The 24,678-nt window shown below is 42.6% G+C and overlaps 1 protein-coding gene across 3 annotated transcripts in view; it reads right to left on the bottom strand.

Annotated features, from left to right (window-relative positions):
* Positions 1 to 2,368: 2,368 nt before the first annotated feature.
* The window catches only part of ano9b (anoctamin 9b), a 33,382-nt gene continuing 11,072 nt past the window's right edge, over positions 2,369 to 24,678 (bottom strand). For 2 of the 3 annotated variants that reach the window (XM_042074274.1, XM_042074273.1), the window contains exons 12-24: positions 24,127 to 24,231; positions 23,178 to 23,342; positions 22,921 to 22,957; positions 22,578 to 22,689; positions 22,238 to 22,295; positions 21,896 to 21,993; positions 21,426 to 21,622; positions 21,066 to 21,218; positions 20,704 to 20,851; positions 16,909 to 17,016; positions 13,476 to 13,569; positions 3,688 to 3,800; positions 2,369 to 3,037 (exon numbers count right to left, since the gene is read on the bottom strand). In XM_042074274.1, coding sequence (XP_041930208.1) covers positions 3,004 to 3,037; positions 3,688 to 3,800; positions 13,476 to 13,569; positions 16,909 to 17,016; positions 20,704 to 20,851; positions 21,066 to 21,218; positions 21,426 to 21,622; positions 21,896 to 21,993; positions 22,238 to 22,295; positions 22,578 to 22,689; positions 22,921 to 22,957; positions 23,178 to 23,342; positions 24,127 to 24,231 — 1,422 coding nt within the window. In that variant the 3' untranslated portion in view covers positions 2,369 to 3,003. The remainder of the gene's footprint in view (positions 3,038 to 3,687; positions 3,801 to 13,475; positions 13,570 to 16,908; positions 17,017 to 20,703; positions 20,852 to 21,065; positions 21,219 to 21,425; positions 21,623 to 21,895; positions 21,994 to 22,237; positions 22,296 to 22,577; positions 22,690 to 22,920; positions 22,958 to 23,177; positions 23,343 to 24,126; positions 24,232 to 24,678) is intronic. The other variant, XR_006025706.1, reaches the window with a different exon arrangement.

The raw sequence follows: 24,678 nt of genomic DNA, 5'->3' as shown, positions 1-24,678 counted from the left end.
GTTACAGTATGGGAACATGGTGCAGCTCTCTCGTCTATGATATCATATTTGAAAATCGAAATATATGATGACTGATGAAACAAATGGGCAAATCCATCAATAGGTGGAAAATGGACCAAAACATAAAATGCACATGATGATAAGAAAAGGAACAGAAGAATTTCCCTGTTAAAAAGAACACATGTCAGAGGCCTAAAGGACAGCTGCTTGAACGCCACCTGAGGTCTCTTTGGGCCAGGTATCTGCACTGGAAAGCTGCTGGGCATGTTCGGCATCAGGATTGGCAAAACATCTCCCTCTTGTGGCCAGATGAAAGTACAGGGTTAGGCAAGGCAGCGCTTAGGATTAGTGTCAGGGTTAGGCAAGGCAGCGCTTAGGATTAGTGTCAGGGTTAGGCAAGGCAGCGCTCGACGGTGGGGGCCCAACACATCCAAGCCCAACACAACCAAGTTTTTCCACCAGGCCCTCTACACTTTACTGCATTGAGTGGGACTAGAGACAGAAGAGTTGCCTCCTGAGTCTCTGCATTTGTTTCACTCATTTCAAAACACACTTACTGTATTACACATGCAGCAGACACACATGCTGCTGAACGTGTGTGTGTTTGTGTGTGTGTGTGTGTGTGTGTGTGTGTGTGTGTGTGTGTGTGTGATGCACCTCAGCTCATTAAAACTACTCCTGTGACATGAAATCTGTGCTTTTAACATCTATGCATTTAGTCATTTAGCTGACACTGTGATTCAATAAAATATTATTTTATTAGCAAAATTAAATTGTAAAGGTCAAGAAACCAAAGTGTGTGGACTGGTCAACTACATGAAGTCATACACTACAATTAGTGTAATGTTTGCAGGGTTTTATGCTTAGTGGACTCTCACCCTCATCGAAGACACAGGTTGATAAATTATGAACAAACCCTTTAACTCAGCACTATGGAAACATTATTTCAGAATACAGAATTGTGGTTAAAAACAGCATCAAACATGTAAACACTCAAATGTAAAATATTCAAAACATGTTGAATAAAAGTTGAAATTGTATTAGTTCATATTTGGTCATTTCAACGTTGGTTAAACAACATACTAGTACTTTGGACATAATATTGTACCTTGATTAAAACCGCTGCACATAAGAGTTTGCCGCTCATCTTAAACAAACAGCTCACATGATAAGTTACTGAAAAGGCCACCGACACACTGAGGACGTCTAGATCCTCAGCAAGCACAATGCGAGAAATAAATGTTATGGACTAGGGCTGGGCGATATGGCTGAAAACTGTATCACGATATAAGTATTTCATATCAGTCGATATCGATAATTATTGATTTAAAAAAAAAAAAAATCTATTTCAGATAAGGACCAGAAGGAAAAAAAAGTTCAATTTAAACACTTTTATTTTAAATTTAACCTTCCTCTGATTTGAATCACCTCAGTTATCAATCAAAGCAAACAAGGAAAATAAATAGCAACACAATCATGACAAACACTCAAATAAATAAATGTGCACATAAGTCTGAATGAAAAGCAGCACTGGTTGAAGCCTGGAAATATTGTAGGCCTAAACAAAGTAGCTTTATTTGCTAGTTTATCATAGTCTACTGGTTAGACTGTTCAGTTTCCCCACATGTGTTTAAGTTTCAAAAGAATACTTTTTCTCCTTGGGACAGGCCTGTTTGAGTCTTGGAAAATACTTTTCCATTTGCATCGGGATTGAGATGATTAGAATTTAGCAGTCAATTTGAACGCAACAGTTTTGAACAAATTCGTGCAGCGTGCTAATGATGCTAACCGGATTTAATAGCATTTAGCCAGTCGTCTTGCACGATTGTAAATGTTTGGATTACATGTGCATGTTGAGAAGGGATGCGCCTGTTGAGAGGGAGAGAGAGAGAGAGAGAGAGAGAGAGAGTGAGTGCACAGGGCAAGGACTCATTGAGAGTCTGTGTTGAGGTAGGCCTACTTCTATCGCCTAATCTGGTAGAGTTGCAAATACTAGCTACAATGCAAGATATATTTAGCCTATTTATTTATGGACAACGTAAGGCGGGAGGTACGGAGCCCCTAAGGGCACATGAAACTTTCGTTTCATGTGCTCACGTGAAAGTTTCATGTGAAAAGGTTTTGTGTGCGCACACAAAACTTTCATATGCTTACGTGAAACTTTCATGTGCGCACATGAAAGTTTCACGTGAGCACATGAAACTAAACTTTAGATTTTTTTTTTTGCTCATGTCCCCTTAGGGGCTCCGTAGGGAGGTGTGTGTTGCTTTTAATTATCGAATGTTCTATCGAACATATTTTTTATTGATATCGATTGCATGTCTATTGCGATACATATCGCTATCGTTTTATCGCCCAGCCCTACTACGGACCCATTCTTTGGATTACATGAATATACACACATATGTAAAAAAAACCTCTCTTTCACACACACACACACACACACACACACACACACACACACTTGTTGTTTATTTTAAAACTGTTTCACAGTTTGCACAACTGCCAATTGTGCTAAGTATAGTCTTCAAGGTTTATCAACTGTGATCGGTCTAACACACTGAGCAAAAACACAACAGCCAATATATAATCCTGGACATACAAAATCTAGGCACATAAACATGTTCTTCTAACCTAATCCTGAGCGATAAAAACCTCTTAACATACCCACACACACACACACACACACACACACTTGTATATGTATGAGGGTGTGTAACTTAGGCATGTCGGTGAGGTCTTGTCCCGTTGCAATCACGCTTCTATTGCTTCTATGTGTTCTTATCTGGGTACAGTGATGACAGTGTTGTATTAACATTTCAGCCGAAGCTGTGATGGTACTCTCTGATTTGAGATCAGTCCTTAAGGTCCACCTTCAGCAGAGAGCCTTCTTTCACTGCGCAAATTACATCTCAGGTGTGGGAGCGAGTATTTGTCAGCTTCTCTCGTCTGATTGGCTGAGGTCCAGTATGGGGTTGTGGCCTCTGAAGGATGTCCGTATGGTCATACCTGAGTGTCGTACCTGTAGTTCATAAACCTGTTGTAGACACATCAGCCATCAGCACCAGAATCAGCATCAGAATCAGCATCAGCATCAGAATCAGTCGGTTAACCCCCCCTCTGGCCCACAGTACTGATGATGGATGGGGCATATGGGCTGTATTGTAAGTGTGCTGTCAGTACTGATAATGGATGGGGCATACTGACTATACTGTAAGTGTGCTGTCAGTACTGATGATGGATGGGGCATATGGGCTGTATTGTAAGTGTGCTGTCAGTACTGATAATGGATGGGGCATACTGGCAATACTGTAAGTGTGCTGTCAGTACTGATGATGACTGGGGCATACTGTCTGTACTGTGTGCAGTCAGTACTGATGATGGATGGGGCATATGGGCTGTATTGTAAGTGTGCTGTCAGTACTGATGATGGATGGGGCATACTGACTGTACTGTGTGCTGTCTGGTCTGTTTAGATCTTTCTCAATCTGTTCCATCCTACCAGTCTGAGTAGGTTCTCCAGGTTCGCCTGTATAAGTATGTATTGGTGACCGAGTGTGAACTCTTTTTCTCCCTGTATAAGTATGTACTCATGATTGAGTATAAACTCATGTTCTCCCAGTTCGACTGTACACTGCTCCTCTTTCAGTCTCTTGAGTTTGTCCTGTAGTGTGACTGTGTACTGACCTGAGCTCCTCTTTCAGTCTCTTGAATTTGTCCTCTAGTCTGCGGTTCTTCACCCTCATGGGGCTGTTGGGGATGAACCAGGCAGCGATGAACTTACACAGGACCACAACATGCTGTAGGAACAACATCACAGGCAAGCGTTACGCACAGAGCCATATAAAAGGTACCTTTATATGGCTCTGGTTACGCATGTTAATACCAATACCAAGAAATACTCCTCCTTATAGAAGCTCTGCTTGAATAATTCTTACTACGGAACAAAGATTCTAGAGTGCTCTACTCTAGAATCTTTGCTACGGAACATGCCTGTAAATGTATGGTGTAGGCAGAGCCCACTGATCTATAAAGAACTAAAGTGTTCTTTATAGATCAGTGGCAGAGCCATATTAAAAATTTTCATGTGACGTACTCTAGGTTCTATAGCTTTGTTTACATCCACCTGGTAGGCAAGGGAGGAGTTGAACCCATTGAACATGCAGCTGCCTCTCAGTAGGCTATATCCCTGTATTTCAGTAATGTCAACATTTCAGGCATCAATAAAGGTGATGATGAAACGTTATCCCATTGTTCAATATTTGATAGCCTGTCACAGGAACGTTATTTCGCTAAAATCTCCCTGATTTGGTGCATTGATCTGTATCGATAACGTTATGGGAGAACCTGCATGTAGCCTAATGGTAGCCTAACTTTTTTTTTCTCTGTTCAAAACTCGGTTTACACGAAGACGATAGACTTTCTTAGAAGCTGTGAAATTTGGCCATAAAGGAACATGTCTTCCCTCTGTAATGGAGTTAATAAATAAATAAATATTTCATATTTTATTTGCAATAGCTTCGTGAACCTTCACCAAATCCTGATTTATTTTCGTTTCCCTGTATTAGTTTTAGAGCATGTGAACCTGTACTGCCCCTTTAAGAGACTAAGTTTTGTTTTGTTTTGTTGGCATCTCCGGTTTTTCCTCAGTCTTCGGTTGCTGATCTGAGGAAAGGTATACTTGTTTGTTAGCCACATTATGAACATTTGTTTTACTCTATAAAATATGCATTATAATGCAGTCATAAGGGTGTAGGTAATGTTAGTGAACAAGCAAACTTAGATACGTACGGTGTGATTTTGTATTTGATGCATTTAGATTAAGTACACTGTTTTCTCTGCTAACAGGCTACTGATATCCCGTGTGTATGAAGACTGCATGTCACAAGTTTTCTTGTTTTATGTCAGTGTGTACAGGTATGTTGAACTCAGTGTATGTCTTTGTTATAAGGTGTTTAGTCTGGTTGTTATATAATGTGTAAGTGGCATTGCTGTGTGTTTTAGGTGACGAATTTATGTACAGTAAATGTCGTTAATGCTCATGTAGACCTAGCGTGTTCGTAACACATGTAGGTTAAGTTTATCCATACTGGTTTGAGTCTGTGGTTGCTGATCTGAGGAAAGGCTACTGATATCCTGTGTGTATGAAGACTGCATGTCACAAGTTTTCTTGTTTTATGTCAATGTGTACAGCTCCACTTCGATGGAATAAAGCAACCAGAACACCAGTGCATGGCCATTCTTTACTTCAAAAGCAGACTCACACAGAACACAACGCAGGGCCCGTTACAATGGTGCCGTGACTTCACGAGGATTGGCTTTGGATCGACGTCAGCTCGTTCACCGTGGGAAGCTGCACAGATTATTCTGTTTGCATGGTATTCAGGTATTTTCTTGGACTGAATGATGTTATATCCTGTGTATCCAGCATACTTCTCTGAGCTCTGTGCATTGCCTTATGGACTGACTTTGGTGCATGCACGCAACATTTGAATATTTTTGAACTGAGTGAAAAATATTTCTAAGAGAAGAGTGAATTTTCAATGGACAATTTAGTGCACAACTGATTTAACTTGTATATGTGAATTTGTAGTTTCTGTTTTTTTTTTCAATTGAATTTCTTGTTTTGTGCACTCAATACCTTAAGTGAAATTTGCATTTAGCAGTTTTTTTCTGTGTTTTTGATTGTTGGAACTATGGCAGAGGGTGTGACATTTTCTGTTGGGGGTGAAGAGGGGGATGATAATTATGACTTTTAGGGCGGGATTGGTGTAGGAAGGGGATTCTATAAGTATCCTTTTGAAACCGGTACACCAGGGCCTATTAGCTGACCCAGTACTTACCTCCACAGGTTATGTAGAACGTTCCATGCCAAGACAAACTGATCAGAACACAGACATAGGCGCAATCATTACGCAGCTAGCTGAAAAGCTAGGTCAGACCATTGTAGCTCAGCTGCAAAATGATAAGAGCTCACACAGCATACAAAATCCAGAACAGACCTCAGAAGTGACATTGTCTAATGTAAAATTAGTTATGCATTTCGATGCAAAGGAGCCTCCTATATTCAGAGGCGATGGATCAGACAAGTTCACAGTTGATGAGTGGGAAACTCTCATGACCGTATACTTAAGGAAACGGGCTATCCCAGTTAATGAGCATTCTCAGGAAATTTTAGCTAAGCTAAGCTTATGAGAAAGACAGGGGATGTGGTGAAGATAAAGTTGCGCAACACATCTGTAGACCACACTCAGAATCCCCAGGTGATATTTGACATTTTGAAACAGCATTTTAGTGTGCACACATACTCTAACATGCCCCTACAATACATTTCCCAAGCCAGGCGAAGATGTTATGGAGTATTGGATTAGACTTAATAAGACTATGGATGTTGCAAGTAAATGTCTGAAAACTACTACTACTAACTAGAGAGCCCACACCTGGAGGGAGGTGGTGTGGGTAAAATGGCGGAATCCCTCTGTGAAGATTTTGATTTAATGATTTAGTTTGTTTGAAGAAAGCTGTGCTAATGCTACTAAGGGGTCAAAGATCGTTATTCAAGCCAGCCAGAAGATCCATGCTTTCAGTGAGCTTTTCTATGTTCCTGTCATCATCAACCACCAAGTTCAGCTTAAAGGCATGTTAGATTCAGGCTCCATTGCATGCACCATCAGTGGACCTGCAGTGGAGAAGATCAGATATGCTGGTGTCTTACCTGAAAAGCAGCATCCTGAAGAAAACATTGTGTGAATAGGCTGTGGTGGTCAGCGTACTCAACCAGAGGGGTTTTATGAGTTAAAGATCCAGTTCTATGGCACATGTTGCATAGTACCCACTTTAGTCCCTGAACAGCCAGATGACCTTATATTAGGGTCAAATGTCATCAAACACCTAATGCATGATTTAAAGACTGATAGTAACTACTGGGATATTGTATCTAGATACAAACATCAGTCTAATTTTGAAGTTGACCACTTCATGTCAATGATCACTAGTGTTGAGCGATGGAAGGGGAGTGAGGTTCCTGACAAGGTTGGAACGGTTAAGCTTACTCAAGCAGTCACTCTTTTACCCAGGCATGAACACTTTGTTTGGGGCAGACTTCCCCCTAATGTACCTATGTCACCTGGCAGCACGGTCTTGGTGGAGCCAACTGGGTCCAAAGTTCAGCCACAGGATGTTCTTGTTGGCCGGCTTATCACACCTCTGTGGGGTGATAGGTGGGTGCCCATGACCGTTGTGAACCCATCAGAAAAACCTGTCACACTGAAGAGAAATTGTAAGATGGCTGATGCGTATCCCTGCTTGGCATTAGAGGATTTTAATGTCTTTCAAGGCTTGCATGTTGCCTCAGAGAAACAACAATCAAGCGTTTTTCAAAGTCCATGTCCTAGTATCCAGCCTACTGCTAGTTTGATGGAGCTTGGCTTGACTGACATCAAGATTGATTCGTCCCACATTAGTGAACCTTGTAGGAATGAGCTTACCCAGCTGCTTACTGAGTTCCAGACATTTTTTCTAAACATTCACTTGACTGTGGTGAAGTGAAGGAATACACTCACCGCATTCGCCTGACCGACGACCGTCCATTTCGCTTACCATATAGGAGGGTGCCTCCCGCCCATTATCAGAAGCTGAGGTAGGTGTTCATTGATATGGAGGAAAAGGGAATTATTTGAAAGTCCACAAGTGAATACGCATCACCTCTGGTAATGGTGTGGACAAAGGATGGTGGCCTACGGATTTGTGTCGATTTCAGATGGCTGAATGCGCGAACATTGAAAGATGCCCACCTTTTACCACACCAATCTGATTGTCTGGTCGCAATCTCTTGGTGGCAATTGTTTTTTTAGTACAATGGACCTCGCTTCAGGGTTTTATAATATCCCAATGCACAAAGATGACAAGAAATACACAGCATTCACGACACCCCTGGGTTTGCATGAATACAATCGCATGCCTCAAGGGCTGTGCAATAGCCCCGCATCCTTTATGAGGATGATGATGGGAATTTTTGGGGACATAAATTTCACTAAGCTGTTGTGCTATCTTGATGATCTCTTAGTGTATGCTCCATCCAAGAGTGAGGCCCTGTCAAGACTGCATACGGTGTTTGAGAGGCTGAGAGAGAACAACTTGAAACTGGCCCCAAAGAAATGTCATTTGCTGCAGAAGGAAGTGAGGTTTTTAGGTCATATAATCAATGGAGAGGGTGTGTCTGTGGATCCGGCAAAGGTGGAGGTCATCACAAACATGAAGGTGCAACATCTTATGGAGCATGATGGGTGTACACCCTCTGTCCGGAAAATAAAGTCCTTCCTCGGTATGGTATTCTACTACCAACACTTCACACCCAGCTGTTCTGCTATAGCGAAGCCTTTATTTGCACTTACTGCAGGGAAAAAAAGGAGAGGTTGTGTAGCTAAAGACAGGAAGTTCCAAGGTGTTTATCGTAAGCTTACTCCGGCAGATTGGACAGAGGAATGTAGCAATGCTTTTGATAAGCTGAAAGTCATGTTGCTCGAATGTCATTCTTGCTCATCCAGATTTTGAGCAGCCTTTCATCCTGTCGATTGACGCTTCATTGGATGGACTTGGAGCAGTCCTTTCTCAAGTGCCTCGGGGAGAATCAAAAGCCAGGCCTATTGCTTTCGCGAGCAAGACGCTCAGCGTGTCACAAAGGAAATATCTCGCTCACAGACTGGAGTTTATGGCCTTGAAATGGAGTGTGTGCGAGAAGTTTAGCCACTGGTTGAGGGGTCATAGCTTCACTGTCTGGATGGACAATAATCCCCTTACTTACCTTCTGACAAAGCCCAAATTGGATGCCTGTGAGCTCCGATGGGTGGCCAAACTTGCCTCTTTTTCCTTTAACCTCAAGCACCTTCCTGGGAAAAGAAATGTGGTGGCAGATGCTTTAAGCAGGGATGTTTTTGCCAGGCCCATTAGCGAAAGGTTGTTAAAGGAACCATATGTGAGTCTCAGTCAGGAGGCTGATGATGTGGGTGAGGAGTCGGTACAGGATGTTTTCAGGGTCAGTTCCCAGTCTCAAACAGTCAAGTCAGTTAGCAATCACCTGTCAAGATTTGTGTGTGACGCAGCCGAAATGAGAGCTCTTTGTCAGGCCCACTGTGACTGGACTGGCAGAGTCCCGAGCAATGTGCACAACTCAACAATTGCAACAGCTCGCAGGCAGTCAAGATACACTGGCCATGATTTCTGCTCAGGAGCTCCAATTCAGCCAGGAGCAAGACCCGTACATTTCAAAAGTGCTGCCCTTTGTCACTGCCAGAAGGCGGCCAAGTAGACGTGAAAGGCATGGTGTTCATTCAAAGGTCCTTAGGCTGTTCAAGCAGTTAGACAAACTGGAAGTTCAGAATGACATTTTGTATAGAATGTCAAAGGATCCTGTGTCCAAACAGAAAAGATACCAATATGTTTTACCTGATAGTCTTAAGGACAGAGCATTAACAGGCCTTCATGATTTTGCAGGTCATCAGGGACAGGACCAAACTCTATCGCTTGCAAGACAGCGCTTCTATTGGTCTAATATGGAGAGCGACATTAGAGGATATGTTTGATGTTGCCAGAGATGTGTGCTCGCAAAGTCCCCAGACCCTGCTGCTCGTGCGCCTTTAGAAAGTATCAAGAGCTCATTTCCGATGGAACTTGTATGTATGGACTTCTGGTCCGCAGAGGATAGTAAGCAGCGCTCAGTGGACGTTCTGGTGGTAACCGATCACTTCACAAAGCTTGCTCACGCTTTCCCCTGTGTTAATCAGACAGCCAAACAAGTCGCCAAGAAACTGTGGGACAATGTATTTTGTGTTTACCGTTTCCCGGAGAGAATGCATTCTGATCAGGGCACAAATTTTGAGAGTAATCTGATAGCAGAGCTCCTACGGCTAGCAGGTGTTGCAAAATCACGTACGACAGCCTATCACCCAATGGGAAATGGTGCTACAGAACGATTTAATCGTACTTTGGGTAGTATGCTTCGTACTCTGCCTCTCAAGGCAAAACATCAATGGCTCCAGCAAATTCAAACACTCACATTTGCATACAATGCTACTGTCCATGAAACTACGGGTTACGCCCATTTTGTTTTTGATGTTTGGGCGCATCCCTAGATTGCCAGTAGACATCATGTTTAAGCCAGTTCTTAATGACCCTGGAGTCGTCAACTATGACACTTACGCAAAGTCTCTGCTCTCTGGCCTAAAAAGTGCTATGGAAATTGCACAGAAACACTCCTCTGCCGAGCAACAACATCAGACTCAGCAATACAACAAACGAGTCAAAGGCACTTACCTGTCTGTGGGAGATCGTGTTCTAGTAGCAAATAAGGGAGAAAGAGGGAAGAGAAAGTTGGCGGACAAGTGGGAGGATGGGGTCTACACAGTCATTGGATCAAATCCTCGTCTTCACGTGTATAAGATAAAGGATACCACAGGACGTATAAGGACTGTTCACCAGAATCTGTTACTAGAGGTGAATTTCTTACCACTCCTTGAGACTACTGTGGATGAGGACTCACATGATCATGATCAGTCAATGATAAATAATGAGTCTGATGAGGACTGTGACAATGATGAGGATGCAGCTGAAGAATCAGCAGCTCAGGAAGATGACACAAGTGATCGATTAGAGGAATCTATTGTTTCACCATTTGATGATTCAGTCGTACCTCACCCACACCAGCTGCTTCACAGGCAGATACACTACATTCAACACAGACTGATATACATGCTCCTGATCTACCAGACAGAAGTACTGAGGCCGGTGGCCATGTTACGACTCATGCAGGTAGATTAGTGAAATCAGTGAACAGGCTAATAGAATCTATGGTTCAAAGACCATTCTTGAAGGGTTAATCATATAGAGTTTAACCAGGTTTTTTGTTTTGTTTTGAGTATTTTGACTTTGATTCCTTCCATATGAATGGTTATTAGTGGGTATTTAGGGCCAAGTGTGTGTGGTGTAACAGGCATCACATTTATCTAAGGGAGTTAAGGGACTTGATCAACCTCTTATTTTCTCTTAACCTTGCATGAGAGGTAACCTTTTTGAGTTGATAGTTAGTGGACTTGAGTTGATAGTTAGTGGTCTTGAACCAGTGTACCAGTGTGAGACATTACCCAGTTTTTCAAAAGCACTCCTAACACCAGGATGTTGGTGAATTTCAGGAGGGATGTATGTAACAGAGTTAATAAATAAATACATATTTCATATTTTATTTGCAATAGCTTCGTGAAGCTTCACCAAATCCTGATTTATTTTCGTTTCCCTGTATTAGTTTTAGAGCATGTGAACCTGTACTGCCCCTTTAAGAGATTAAGTTTCGTTTTGTTGGCATCTCCGGTTTTTCCTCAGTCTTCGGTTGCTGATCTGAGGAAAGGTATACTTGTTTGTTAGCCGCATTATGAACATTTGTTTTACTCTATAAAATATGTAGGTAGGTAGGTAATGTTAGTGAACAAGCAAACTTAGATACGTACGGTGTGATTTTGTATTTGATGCATTTAGATTAAGTACACTGTTTTCTCTACTAACAGGTTACTGATATCCCGTGTGTATGAAGACTGCATGTCACAAGTTTTCTTGTTTTATGTCAATGTGTACAGGTATGTTGAACTCAGTATATGTCTTTGTTATAAGGTGTGTAGTCTGGTTGTTATATAATGTGTAAGTGGCATTGCTGTGTGTTTTAAGTGACGAATTTATGTACAGTAAATTTTGTTAATTGACAGACAATAAATACATTGATATACAATATTTATAACACAGTGTAATTATTGTGTAAACTGTGTAGTTATCCTACCATTACAACAATATTAAATTAAATTCCAGACCGTAGCCTGCTAAATATCGGAAGGTGACCTTTTTTTCTCCCTTTTACGTATGTGTCACTTAATATTAATTTCTGTACAAAACCAAGACGGGAGATTCTTTAGAAAACGCAATAGCACCCACCCCATAAGTGTAGCCTAGGCCTATCTAAATTATCGTTATAAAAAAAATGACCTAGTACGTGACTCAAGAGCTGTAAACAGTGTTGCCTACAGAGACTGCGTGTAGCCTACAAAAGCTTTTTTTCTCTGGTAGTTCTTCACTGATCTGAGATAATGAGCGAACTACCTTAAGTAGCTAGCGTCTCGGGAGAATAAAAAAAAAGTTTAAAAGTTTTCTAACATCTCTCCAGTGTAATGGTGGGCATGTTAAGTTAACCGTAGCCACTACCTACACAGTAACCCCATGGTAATGCGATGCAAGTGATCATAATAACATATAAAACGTGATATAGTACTTGATAAATAACCAGGCTATGAACTCATAAACAACATTTTGTCAACATCATTTTGTCACTGTTTGTCATTCACCGTGCTGTGAATTACAGCATTAAGATGCTAGGCGAGCTTGAGATTCAGAGAACCTGCATGGTTGTGCTCATCCTGTCAGAAAATAGCAATTTGATCAGTGATCATGCATCATATCAGCGCAAGCTTGGTTTGAAACTGGTTTCTGGGGATAGGGTTTACACGATCCTTCACTGGGCTAGTGCCTGCTGTGTTAATATGACCGTGCTGATGCTAACAGCTGCAACTCCCTCAAATCTGTTCTCATGCATATTAGGCTAGTTGCGGGTAAAGTTGCTGCCTTTTAAGATATCTAACTGGGGAGCAAGGCAGCAAGTGCGGTTCGAAACCGAAAAAAACAAATTCTGCTGCCTTCTAAGATATCTTAGAATTCCCAAATAACTGTCATTTTTGGAGGCAGATACAGATATATGTATGTATATATGTATGATATATGTATTTTTGGATGCACACTTCATGCTCCCTCCTACCCATAATCCCTTGCGGCAACGTCTGAAACAAGATGCATTTAATCCAAAGTCATGTCTAGTTATTTAGACAGCTCTCTATGTAGGGAGGGAGGCGGTAGGCAGCTGTCTTCCATTTCAAACAGACCCATTGTTGTGCTGAGTTCTAAGAACAGAGAGTTCAAGTTAAATGTTGTTGTGCTGAGTTCTAAGAACAGAGAGTACAAGTTACAGTAAGTGTGCACCCAGACAGACAGGAACTGCACCCTGTGGGCGTGTCTCATTTCAGGGGCCGGATGCTTCGGAGCATTCGTGCTACCTAGCACTGGTCATCTGTGACCGCTTAGACCGGACCTGGCTGGACCAACGTTTTTTTAAATGGGACGGTCTAGTCCAAAAGAACGCCCTGTTACCTGTGACAGGTGCAGTTCCTGTCTGTCTGGGTGCACACTTAACTTGTACTCTCTGTTCTTAGAACTCAGCACAACAACATGTGGGGTATAACAGTGTTCCGTACAGTGCTCCCTGCCATAGGGAAACGTTCAATCGTGGGTAACAGTAATCCGTACAGTTAACCTTTTACGATCAAATGCAATTAATTATTTCCAGGTCAGTGGACAGATCTCCCAGCCCCTGTAGGAGTCGGACGTACCTCAAACAGAATGACGAAGGCGAAGCGGATGGCCAGAATGAACCAGTACTGGGAGGTGAGAGTGTAGTCCTCATTTCTGCGGTAGTCTTTATAACTGACAAAAACATAACCATACGGTCCCCATCACTACACCATCTAATGCCACCAATGTAGCATGGTATGCTAGAAATGCTAAACTACAAAACATAAACATTGATTCAGTTCAGTGTGTGTTTCTTTCTTTCAGCTGGAGGAGCAAGGCGTTAACAATGTCGGTTTGGGCCCCAAGATAACATATTAGGTAGGCCCTATAATATGACAGTATTTGTGCATTGCTTCTTTGAAGCATGATACCCAATGAAGCAAGGATAGCATGACAAGTTTAACATAATACAGTTCGGAACAAAATGATTCATAGCCCTGGCAAGTATTGATTTAATGTTTTTCTTGATTAATGTTTATTCTGATTGAAAATAACACTGGTACATGCCAAAATGAGACAATGTGGTAGAAACATGGAGTCAGAAAATAAGCGTTTTCATCTTTTTTTACATTTTTTGTGAAAAATGGCGTGTCCAAAACTATTGGAAACATCTTTATTTGCCTTTACAGCTCTCAAAATGGTTCAAATTGGTCAAGAGAAAACAGACATTAAATCAATATTTGCCAGGGGTATGGATGATTTTGTTCATAACTGTAGCTTTGTCCATTGTTGTCTTAGCAGTCCCTCCAGGATTTTGCGAGGATTTTTTGAGATTGTTGCGATCTAAAATGCCTGATTTCGCGACAATTTTTCTAAAAAATTGCGATGGAAGTTGTGGTGTTTTTAGCTGTTTGTTGCAAAGAAATTGCGAGAGGAAGTGAAAATTGCAAAAATAGTTGCAAAAATATATATATATATATATATATATATATTTTTTTTTTTTAATTGAGGGTAATTAAGGTTAGTAAGACCAAAATTACACGGATCATCTTGATGCGTATTAAAAAGGATAAGTAAAGGTAAAGGGTTACAGAAAATCAAAGTAGGCCTACTTTATTTGTGTAAATACTTTGACTGGGGTAATTCACAAAGCAGTATAACCTTTCGTAGAACTGTCCAAAAAAGACAGCCCCCTAAAGAGATGGCATAATGTCATATGTTTCAATACATTCATATATGTTGTAATTCATATTAAGTTCATATCTTTTTAATAATTCATATTCTGTGACTTGCATAATTACTAATAGCCAACTAAGTATCTAGTAATTTCATATTGATTTAAACTATTAGACTCATTTTCTTTAATGTTATTACATTACATTGGTGGTGTGTAAGTCTAATTGACTGCCTGCCACTTTAAGGAGAGTAGTGTAATAACATATCTAAGTGGATTGGAACGCTTGCATTTCACTGTGTTCGGCTACGACTGGAAATAACTTTTTGCATAGTGCATTACGATATGTGGATAGAATTCGGGATGTTTTCTATGTCATTAGTTAAAATAAATGTTAAAAAATATCTTGTATGAAATCATTCTTTACCATAGAAGAGGTAAATGTCTTACAATGTTATTCATTTCTATGATTTTGGTAGCACTGCACTACACAAACTGAGCCCACAAGCTAGCAAACATGACACGAGCTAAAACGACATCTCCAGGTGTAAATGTTTGCCAATAGGTTGCATATTGTAGCCTACTCAAATGTCAGTAAACCAAGTAGGCCTTAATTAACTTACTTTCATAGCTAGGTTGAGATGACAGATGCAAGTAAAGCAGATCATTAACGTTAGCCTTCTATTTATTGTCATCAAAACTGCAGAGGAGTGAACAAGTTATAGGGCAGTGTGTCTGCAGAAGTGAGTGTGGCATCTGAGTCAATATTCTGCGCGAGGGGCTGTTGTGGTAGGTGAAATTTCACGGGGAAACCATGATGATTGGTCAAATTTGCAGTGTTTGAAACTGAAAATTGCGAGGTCGCCCAGAATTCACAAGGATTTGCTAAATTTGCCTTAATTGTTGCGATCGCAACATCGCGAATTCCTGGAGGGACTGTCTCAGGGCTGTATTTTGCACCCTGGTGCATGGCGTAAAACTCGTTTTCCACCCGGCGCAAACTTTAATTCCTTATTTTGCACGTTTATCTTTTAACCAATGCACCCAGGGGTGTGGCAATTAACAACTTAGGGAGTGGCTTAGCGCATTGTCTTAAAAAATTGCTATTGTACACCTGGGGGTCGTTTCTAGAAAAGTTAGCAACGACGTTGCTCAACCACCATGGTACGACGCAACTTGCGACCAAACAACAACATTGTTATACCTGTTTCCAGAAAGCATCGTACCTGTGTCGCAATTCGCTACCTCCGACGTTCGAACACTGTAGTTCCAACAACGTTGTTGATGATGCAGCGATACATATCGTTGGTGGAAACAGTGGCAACGTGTAATACCCCACCCCTAGAAATTTTCTGCCACGGCCTATGTTGACATTTTTCTAATTTAAACCGAGTGATTAATGCTGGCATTGTCATCGTCATCTGCAAAAACCTAAACCTATTGCAAGTATATAAAACATTTTACTGAAGCCGACCAATACGTGTCATTATTTGTGTTAAATATCTATGTTGGAAAAAATATGGATGAATGTCTGGGTATCGCATATGTTTTCAATTGTCTCGTGGCTTAACGGCAGCGCTTCAGTGCACTACGCGCTCGGCCGGAGTTCGCATCCTATCTCTTCTTTTCACCTCTGAGTAAGAGTAGGCCTACGAGACACAACAATAGGTTTTGACCATACATATTTATGTATATAGTTACTCTACATCGAGAGACCATAGGTACAAGACATCAGTCAAAAACAATTGAATCTACGTGTCACACTAGTTCACCTGCAGGTAGCGAGAAGCAAATCTCACATCATAAGAAAATTGAACCCACAACACTGGGATAACAAGACACCTGCTTTAGCCATTTATCACTGTGCTGATTTTAAGAGTCTGTGAAGATTATAATACTAGCTTATCAAAAAGCAAGGCAATACTAAATAGCAAGAATGAGCGAAGGGATTGATGAGGGGAGTCAGTCTCTTAATCAAAATAAAGCTACAGGATAGACCAATTATTGAGTCACATGATAAACATCCACTTCGTAATTTTTGGTTAGGCGGTTGTGATTTTTGGTTAGGCGCTCCGGACACCAACAGGAACTACCAAGGAACGACACAAGTGCGACTGCCTAGGGGCAATAGTTCAACCGATCAAACTTTGCGTCCTTGTTTGCGATTGACAGTTCGAACTATCCTTTCTAGAAACACCAAATCCAAGAACGATGGAGCAAACTACCAAGGTTGCGACGCAAGTTAGCAAACGACGCTTTCTAGAAACGAGCCCCAAGTCTATGGCGAGTTGTTTATATGATGTATGATGTGATGAAAACTAGGTGGTGGTAATGAGCCTTTTGCTCCATGGTCTCACCTGCACTGAGTGGCGTTCATCATCTGTCGAGGATAGAAGTCCTTCCGCACCCGCTCATCTGACATGTACGCCGTGGACAGAGTGTCATTAATGTAGCCTGTCATACAACTGGAGCAGAGGGAGGGAGGGGGAGGTGGAGAGAAAGGGGGGGGGGAGAGGGAAGAGTGAGAGAGGGGGAAAGAGAAAAGGAAAGATGGAGGAAGGGAGAGATGGAGAGAGGAAGGGAGAAGGCAGAGAGATGAGAGAGAGGGACAGGGTAGAGAGATGGAGTGAGAGAGGGAGGAGTGAGACAGCAGGAGGGAGGGAGAGACAAAGGGAAGAGGGAAAGGGGGGAGAGGGGGATGAGTGAGTGAGAGAGAGAGAGAGACAGAAATGCGAGGTAGAGAAGGGGAAAACAATGGCGAGAGGGGGAAGAGGAAGTGGAGTAGAGATTAGAGAATGATTGTGATAAGGGGACACATAAACTACATCAACACCATCTAGTGAACGTGTGTGAGAGATGTAAATTACATCAACACCATCTATCGAACATGTGTGAGAGAGATGAGGGGACACATAAACTACATCAACACCATCTAGTGAATGTGTGTGAGAGAGAGAGATGAGGGACACAAACTACATCAACACCATGTAGTGAACGTGTGTGAGAGAGAGAGATGAGGGACACAAACTACATCAACACCATCTAGTGAACGTGTGTGAGAGAGAGAGATGAGGGACACAAACTACATCAACACCATCTAGTGAACGTGTGTGAGAGAGAGAGATGAGGGACACAAACTACATCAACACCATGTAGTGAATGTGTGTGAGAGAGAGAGATGAGGGACACAAACTACATCAACACCATGTAGTGAACGTGTGTGAGAGAGAGAGATGAGGGACACAAACTACATCAACACCATCTAGTGAACGTGTGTGAGAGAGAGAGATGAGGGACACAAACTACATCAACACCATGTAGTGAACGTGTGTGAGAGAGAGAGATGAGGGACACAAACTACATGAACACCATCTAGTGAACGTGTGTGAGAGAGAGAGATGAGGGACACAAACTACATCAACACCATCTAGTGAACGTGTGTGAGAGAGAGAGATGAGGGACACAAACTACATCAACACCATCTAGTGAACGTGTGTGAGAGAGAGAGATGAGGGACACAAACTACATCAACACCATGTAGTGAACGTGTGTGAGAGAGAGAGATGAGGGACACAAACTACATCAACACCATCTAGTGAACGTGTGTGAGAGAGAGAGATGAGGGACACAAACTACATCAACACCATGTAGTGAACGTGTGTGAGAGAGAGAGATGAGGGACACAAACTACATCAACACCATGTAGTGAACGTGTGTGAGAGAGAGAGATGAGGGACACAAACTACATCAACACCATGTAGTGAACGTGTGTGAGAGAGAGAGATGAGGGACACAAACTACATCAACACCATCTAGTGAACGTGTGTGAGAGAGAGAGATGAGGGACACAAACTACATCAACACCATGTAGTGAACGTGTGTGAGAGAGAGAGATGAGGGACACAAACTACATCAACACCATCTAGTGAACGTGTGTGAGAGAGAGAGATGAGGGACACAAACTACATCAACACCATGTAGTGAACGTGTGTGAGAGAGAGAGATGAGGGACACAAACTACATCAACACCATGTAGTGAACGTGTGTGAGAGAGAGAGATGAGGGGACACATAAACTACATCAACACCATGTAGTGAACGTGTGTGAGAGAGAGAGATGAGGGACATAAACTACATCAACACCATGTAGTGAACGTGTGTGAGAGAGAGAGATGAGGGACACAAACTACATCAACACCATGTAGTGAACGTGTGTGAGAGAGAGAGATGAGGGACACAAACTACATCAACACCATGTAGTGAACGTGTGTGAGAGAGAGAGATGAGGGACACAAACTACATCAACACCATGTAGTGAACGTGTGTGAGAGAGAGAGATGAGGGACACAAACTACATCAACACCATGTAGTGAACGTGTGTGAGAGAGAGAGATGAGGGACACAAACTACATCAACACCATCTAGTGAACGTGTGTGAGAGAGAGAGATGAGGGACACAAACTACATCAACACCATGTAGTGAACGTGTGTGAGAGAGAGAGATGAGGGACACAAACTACATCAACACCATGTAGTGAACGTGTGTGAGAGAGAGAGATGAGGGACACAAACTACATCAACACCATGTAGTGAACGTGTGTGAGAGAGAGAGATGAGGGACACAAACTACATCAACACCATCTAGTGAACGTGTGTGAGAGAGAGAGATGAGGGACACAAACTACATCAACACCATGTAGTGAACGTGTGTGAGAGAGAGAGATGAGGGACACAAACTACATCAACACCATGTAGTGAACGTGTGTGAGAGAGAGAGATGAGGGGACACATAAACTACATCAACACCATGTAGTGAACGTGTGTGAGAGAGAGAGATGAGGGACATAAACTACATCAACACCATGTAGTGAACGTGTGTGAGAGAGAGAGATGAGGGACATAAACTACATCAACACCATCTAGTGAACGTGTGTGAGAGAGAGAGATGAGGGACACAAACTACATCAACACCATGTAGTGAACGTGTGTGAGAGAGAGAGATGAGGGACACAAACTACATCAACACCATGTAGTGAACGTGTGTGAGAGAGAGAGATGAGGGGCACAAACTACATCAACACCATCTAGTGAACGTGTGTGAGAGAGAGAGATGAGGGACACAAACTACATCAACACCATCTAGTGAATGTGCAAATGAAACAGGTGAACCGTGATGAGGGAAATTAAGTCTGATTCTAAGAGGGTAATATCATTGACAATGACACAGCAATTTACACTGGGCTACAGTACGCCTGGGAACAGAATGAGAACACACACAGACAGGCTGGAGACAGCATGGGGAAACACACCTTTCAGAGAGAGAGAGAGAGAGAGAGAGAGAGAGAGAGAGAGAGATTACACTCCCCTTATCTACACCTGATAATGCTTCCCTGGTAGGAATGTTTACACATAACTGACTGTATACACATTCTTCCCTTTAATCTTGATTCATAAGAGACTTGTATGGCATTTCTTCACGCTAAAGTTTCTGTATTTTTCCTAGTCTGGTTCCTGCTGTTCATCACCCAGGAAGTGGAAGAGTAGTGGTGGGGTCACAAAGTATATAGTATAGTATAGTAGTATAGTATAGTATAGTAGTATAGTATAGTATAGTAGTATAGTATAGTAGTAAGTATAGTATAGTAGTATAGTATAGTATAGTATATATACTTTTTTGATCCCGTGAGGGAAATTTGGTCTCTGCATTTAACCCAATCAATCGGTGAATTAGTGAAACACAAACAGCACACAGTGAACACACAGTGAGGTGAAGCACACACTAATCCCGGCGCAGTGAGCTGCCTGCTACAATGGCGGTGCTCGGGGAGCAGTGAGGGGTTAGGTGCCTTGCTCAAGGGCACTTCAGCCGCAGCCCACTGGTCGGGGCTCGAACCGGCAACCCTCCGGTTACAAGTCCAGAGTGCTAACCAGTGGGCCACGGCTGCCCCGGTCCAAAGGTCACTCTGGATCAGTGGATGGAACAACACAGCCCATATACTGAGTGGCACACAGCTTAGACAGGAAGCTCTCCACAACTGCTTACTTACTTACATACATACTTATTGACTTAATAAATCCAAAGCAACTTACAAACGTCAGGTGGCACATAGTTCATAGTACTACTGAATCTGTAAGTGTGGGTAAGTCACTCACTCGAGGCCGTTGGCGGTGCCGTTGGCACAGGGGCCGTAGTTGTAGCGATACACCAGCCGTGGGATGAAGTCAGACGAGATGCCGATCACCAGCCCGTTAGCAATCACTGCCAGGACACCAATGGCCTCCAACACTTTAGTCCATACACCTGGAATCACATACACATACACACACACACACACACACACACACACACACACACACACACACACATATATGAATCTGTTAACTACTCAGTAACACTAATTTGGCCTTGCTCAATTCATAGAACACTCTACACACACACACATACATATACAGTATACGCTCTATCTATCTATCTATCTAATACATACAGACACACACACAAACATGTGTCCTACCGATGTCATTGGTCTTCTTGGGCACTAGGCGGCGCTCTAGGCTGACCATCTTGATGGCGTCGAGGCGGATCTCAAACATGTTGTTAAGGAGCGCCAGCAGAGGGGCCAGTGGGAACGCCGCCACAAAGATGGTGGTGAAACTGAACTGCATGACTGAACAGCAGAGAGAGTCGATTCACCAGTTAGTTCAGAAACATTACTGAACAGCAGAGAGAGTAGATTAAACAGTTAGTTCAGAAACATTACTGAACAGCAGAGAGTCGATTGACCAGTTAGTTCAGAAACATTACTGAACAGCAGAGATTGTCGATTGACCAGTTAGTTCAGAAACATTACTAAACAGCAGTGTGCTGCACCCACCCATTTCCAGGTACTCATTGAAGAGGCTAAAGGAATTGACATCATGCAAATGGTAGTTCTTGATCCAGTCACGTAGCTTGCATGTGTCACATGGCTCTAACTTGCCGTCTTCTTGGCGACACGCCTTCCTGTAGCAATTGCCGCAGCGACGCTGCAGCTTCTTAGCTGTGGTCTGTCTGAAGCAGCGCTGGAACCAGCTAAACACACACACACACATATATGAGCACACCCACACATACTGTACACACATGTATGAACACATGGACAAATAACATGTTCAACCACACAGAGATTCTGCTCAGGTGCGTCGGTGTCGTTCACAATTAATGTCAGCATGTTAGTATTCATATCTGAATCGCCCGAAGGGTCGGACCAACGTTTGACAATGATCCACATATGATCCACGGAGGGCGTGTCTGAAAGCAATTTATATGTGTGTGTCTGTGTAGGATTGTGAGGGAGGTGCTTACGGAATGGTGAACTCAAAGATGTTGTTGAGTGTCTGTTTGAGCACCATGATGACGGCCATCTGGATGAAGAGGTCAGTCAAGCAACCGCTGGGGTGGCACTGCAACAGGACACATGCATTAAAATATTATATGTGTGCGTGTGTGTGTGTGTGTGTGTGACAGAGATAGAGAAAAAAGACAGAGCAGAAAAGAAAAGAAAAAGAGACAGTGTTACAGTGTGCATGCAGATATTTACGTGTGTGTGTGTGTGTTGGGGGGTGGGGGATGTGTGTGTGTGTGTGTGTGTTGGGGGGGGGGGGGTTGTGAATGTGTGTGTGTGTGTGTGTGGAGGGTGGTACTCACCTCCTCTAGTCTCCATTTTCCCGCCAGTCTCACATAGTTCCCCGGATGCCCATTAATCCTGCACCAGGGCACATGGGAAGGGAAGTTACACACACAATACTCCCACAAACCACTCGCTCACTTTAGACACACACACACACACAAACACACATTATCTGTCTCTCTCTCTGTCTCTCTCTCTCCCACTCTGTGACATTTTACTTTGTGTATCTTCTGTGTAAACAAATAGCTGAAGCATTTGTCCTCAAGTAGACATGCACATGCATGCACTTCAGGGGTCACCATTCATGCACACACACACACACACACATGCACGCGCGCACACACACACAGTCCATACCTGCCCAGGAAGAATGCAATGTATATGAGGGAGGAGAAGGCCGTGAAGAATTGGAAGGTGAACATTTTGACGGTGAAGCTCCTCTCAGTGGCCGCGAATGAACGACATTTCTCTGATATCACACAACAACAATCACAAGAAAGAAAGAAAGAAATACAAAAATAAATATTTACATACACATTAATTCATTTAGCTGACATTTTCTCCCAGACGTCAGTAGCCTGGTTTCACCAAACCCATTCTCATATTCCCCAATGGAGTGTTCTAAGAGTCTGAAACCTGGCTACGTGATCAGTGGGACTGTCTCTGAAGGATCAAATGCAGCCAGCTGCTTATGACTTACCAATCTCACACAGCTTGAAGGCCACATACCGGTTGACCTGTCACAATGAACAAGAGGTTAGAGATCAGGGATCAGAGGTCACAGAGATGACCGCAACTGACCAACAGTGCAACTTCTGACAGAAGGACTAGACATCACTGAGAACGACTGACCGACAGTCATGACAACAAGAATGAAATCCTTCAGCTCCTTTGAGTATGCCGTCATAGTAATAAGACCAAACCAAGGGTGGGGGGTCAGAGGTCGTGAACTCTCACCCGGGTCATGACCTGGATGGTGATGTAGTGGAGAGTGGCGCCCATCATGACGACGGCGGTGTTAGAGTGGGTCGTCAGGAATTCCCAGTCCTGATTCACTAGGAGAACCCGCATCACCACACGGAAGAGCACCAGGGCGTGGGTCAGCCCAATGATCACAACCAGCTGGGACAGACACAGACACACACACAGATGAACACACACACACATCCACACAAATATCCACACACACACACACATTCAGATGGGTATGCATCAAATACACAAACACATCGGAGGTCTACCAGCAGCATACGTGTTATGCTGGCCGTTCATCAAGCAAATTTTCAGTGATTTCACAGACAGACTAATTACCAAAGTCGGAATGAAAATCCAAAGTTTTTTTCTGAAGTTGCAGCCCTATCGTCCTCTTAATCTTTCCCTTAGCTTTAGTCTTGGCTCATGCAAATAGTGATGTGGACAATATAAAAGCCAACGGTTGAGCTCTTTCCAGCAACAAACAGTTATAGGCAAAGTGGTTACAGTACAGCCATTCAAGGTTATTTGTTATTTTGATTCTTATAAATTATCAAATTATTCCACCTGACAAAGCAACTCTATAGCCTAATTAAACAATAATAAACTTGACCTTTCATCTGCTCATGCATGTTTGGAGACATAACGTGAGCTCATTTTATGTTATATACATAACAATGCAGGTTGGGAATGTTGCACATGCAACAGTGCAGAAGAAACAAAAAAATATATACAAACCTCGTTCCTGTTGATATTTGGTGCATGATGGGAAATAATTTAAAAGCTATGTAGTTGAAGTCGTACTGTGACTACAAAATGTGGCTTGTCTTTAGATATGAGAGGGTGTCAGACTTAAGTCTTTTAAAATATAAAGGTGGTCTGGTTTATGGGCAGCATTAGGCTTTAGTGAGAGACACCAACTAAAATTCTTTACCACGAGCGTGAACAGCGCCAGGACCAAAGCGCTCCGCCAGTATGAGTGTCGGAACTCCTTGGGTTTGCTCTCGGGGTCGTTCACAATCTCCATGATGAGTTCTTCCTGAAGAGACATACGCACGCACGCAGGCACACACACACGCACACACACACAAACACCTATCAGGTCATTGTTGCATTCTTTTCAATGCCACTTCTCATTTTACCCTCCAAGTCCAACGACTAATCAGGCTCCATATAGACTACAGGAAGAACAGTGCATTCATTAAAATGATCAAATAACAGTCCTACAAAACTAGCCACCACTAGTGTGAAGTATGGTGCATTCATTAAAGACTGGTAAAATAACTTAAATAAATTCAAAAAACTAGCTAACTAACTAACTCACTATCTGAGAAGCAGGGTGCTGAAACAAGAAAGGTGAAGAGTTGAGCTTTTATGTCAAAGGAGTTTAAAGCCAAGTTCAGCAGGGACAGCAGCAGCCTAAGGCAGTGTGGTAAATGTGTGTGTGTGTGGGTTACATAGTATGTTAGACCTCTTCAGGTCTAAG

This window comes from Alosa sapidissima, chromosome 20, assembly GCF_018492685.1.
Source record: "Alosa sapidissima isolate fAloSap1 chromosome 20, fAloSap1.pri, whole genome shotgun sequence".
NCBI classification, from domain to species: Eukaryota; Metazoa; Chordata; class Actinopteri; order Clupeiformes; family Clupeidae; genus Alosa; species Alosa sapidissima.
This window is presented reverse-complemented; position numbering and strand designations above follow the sequence as displayed.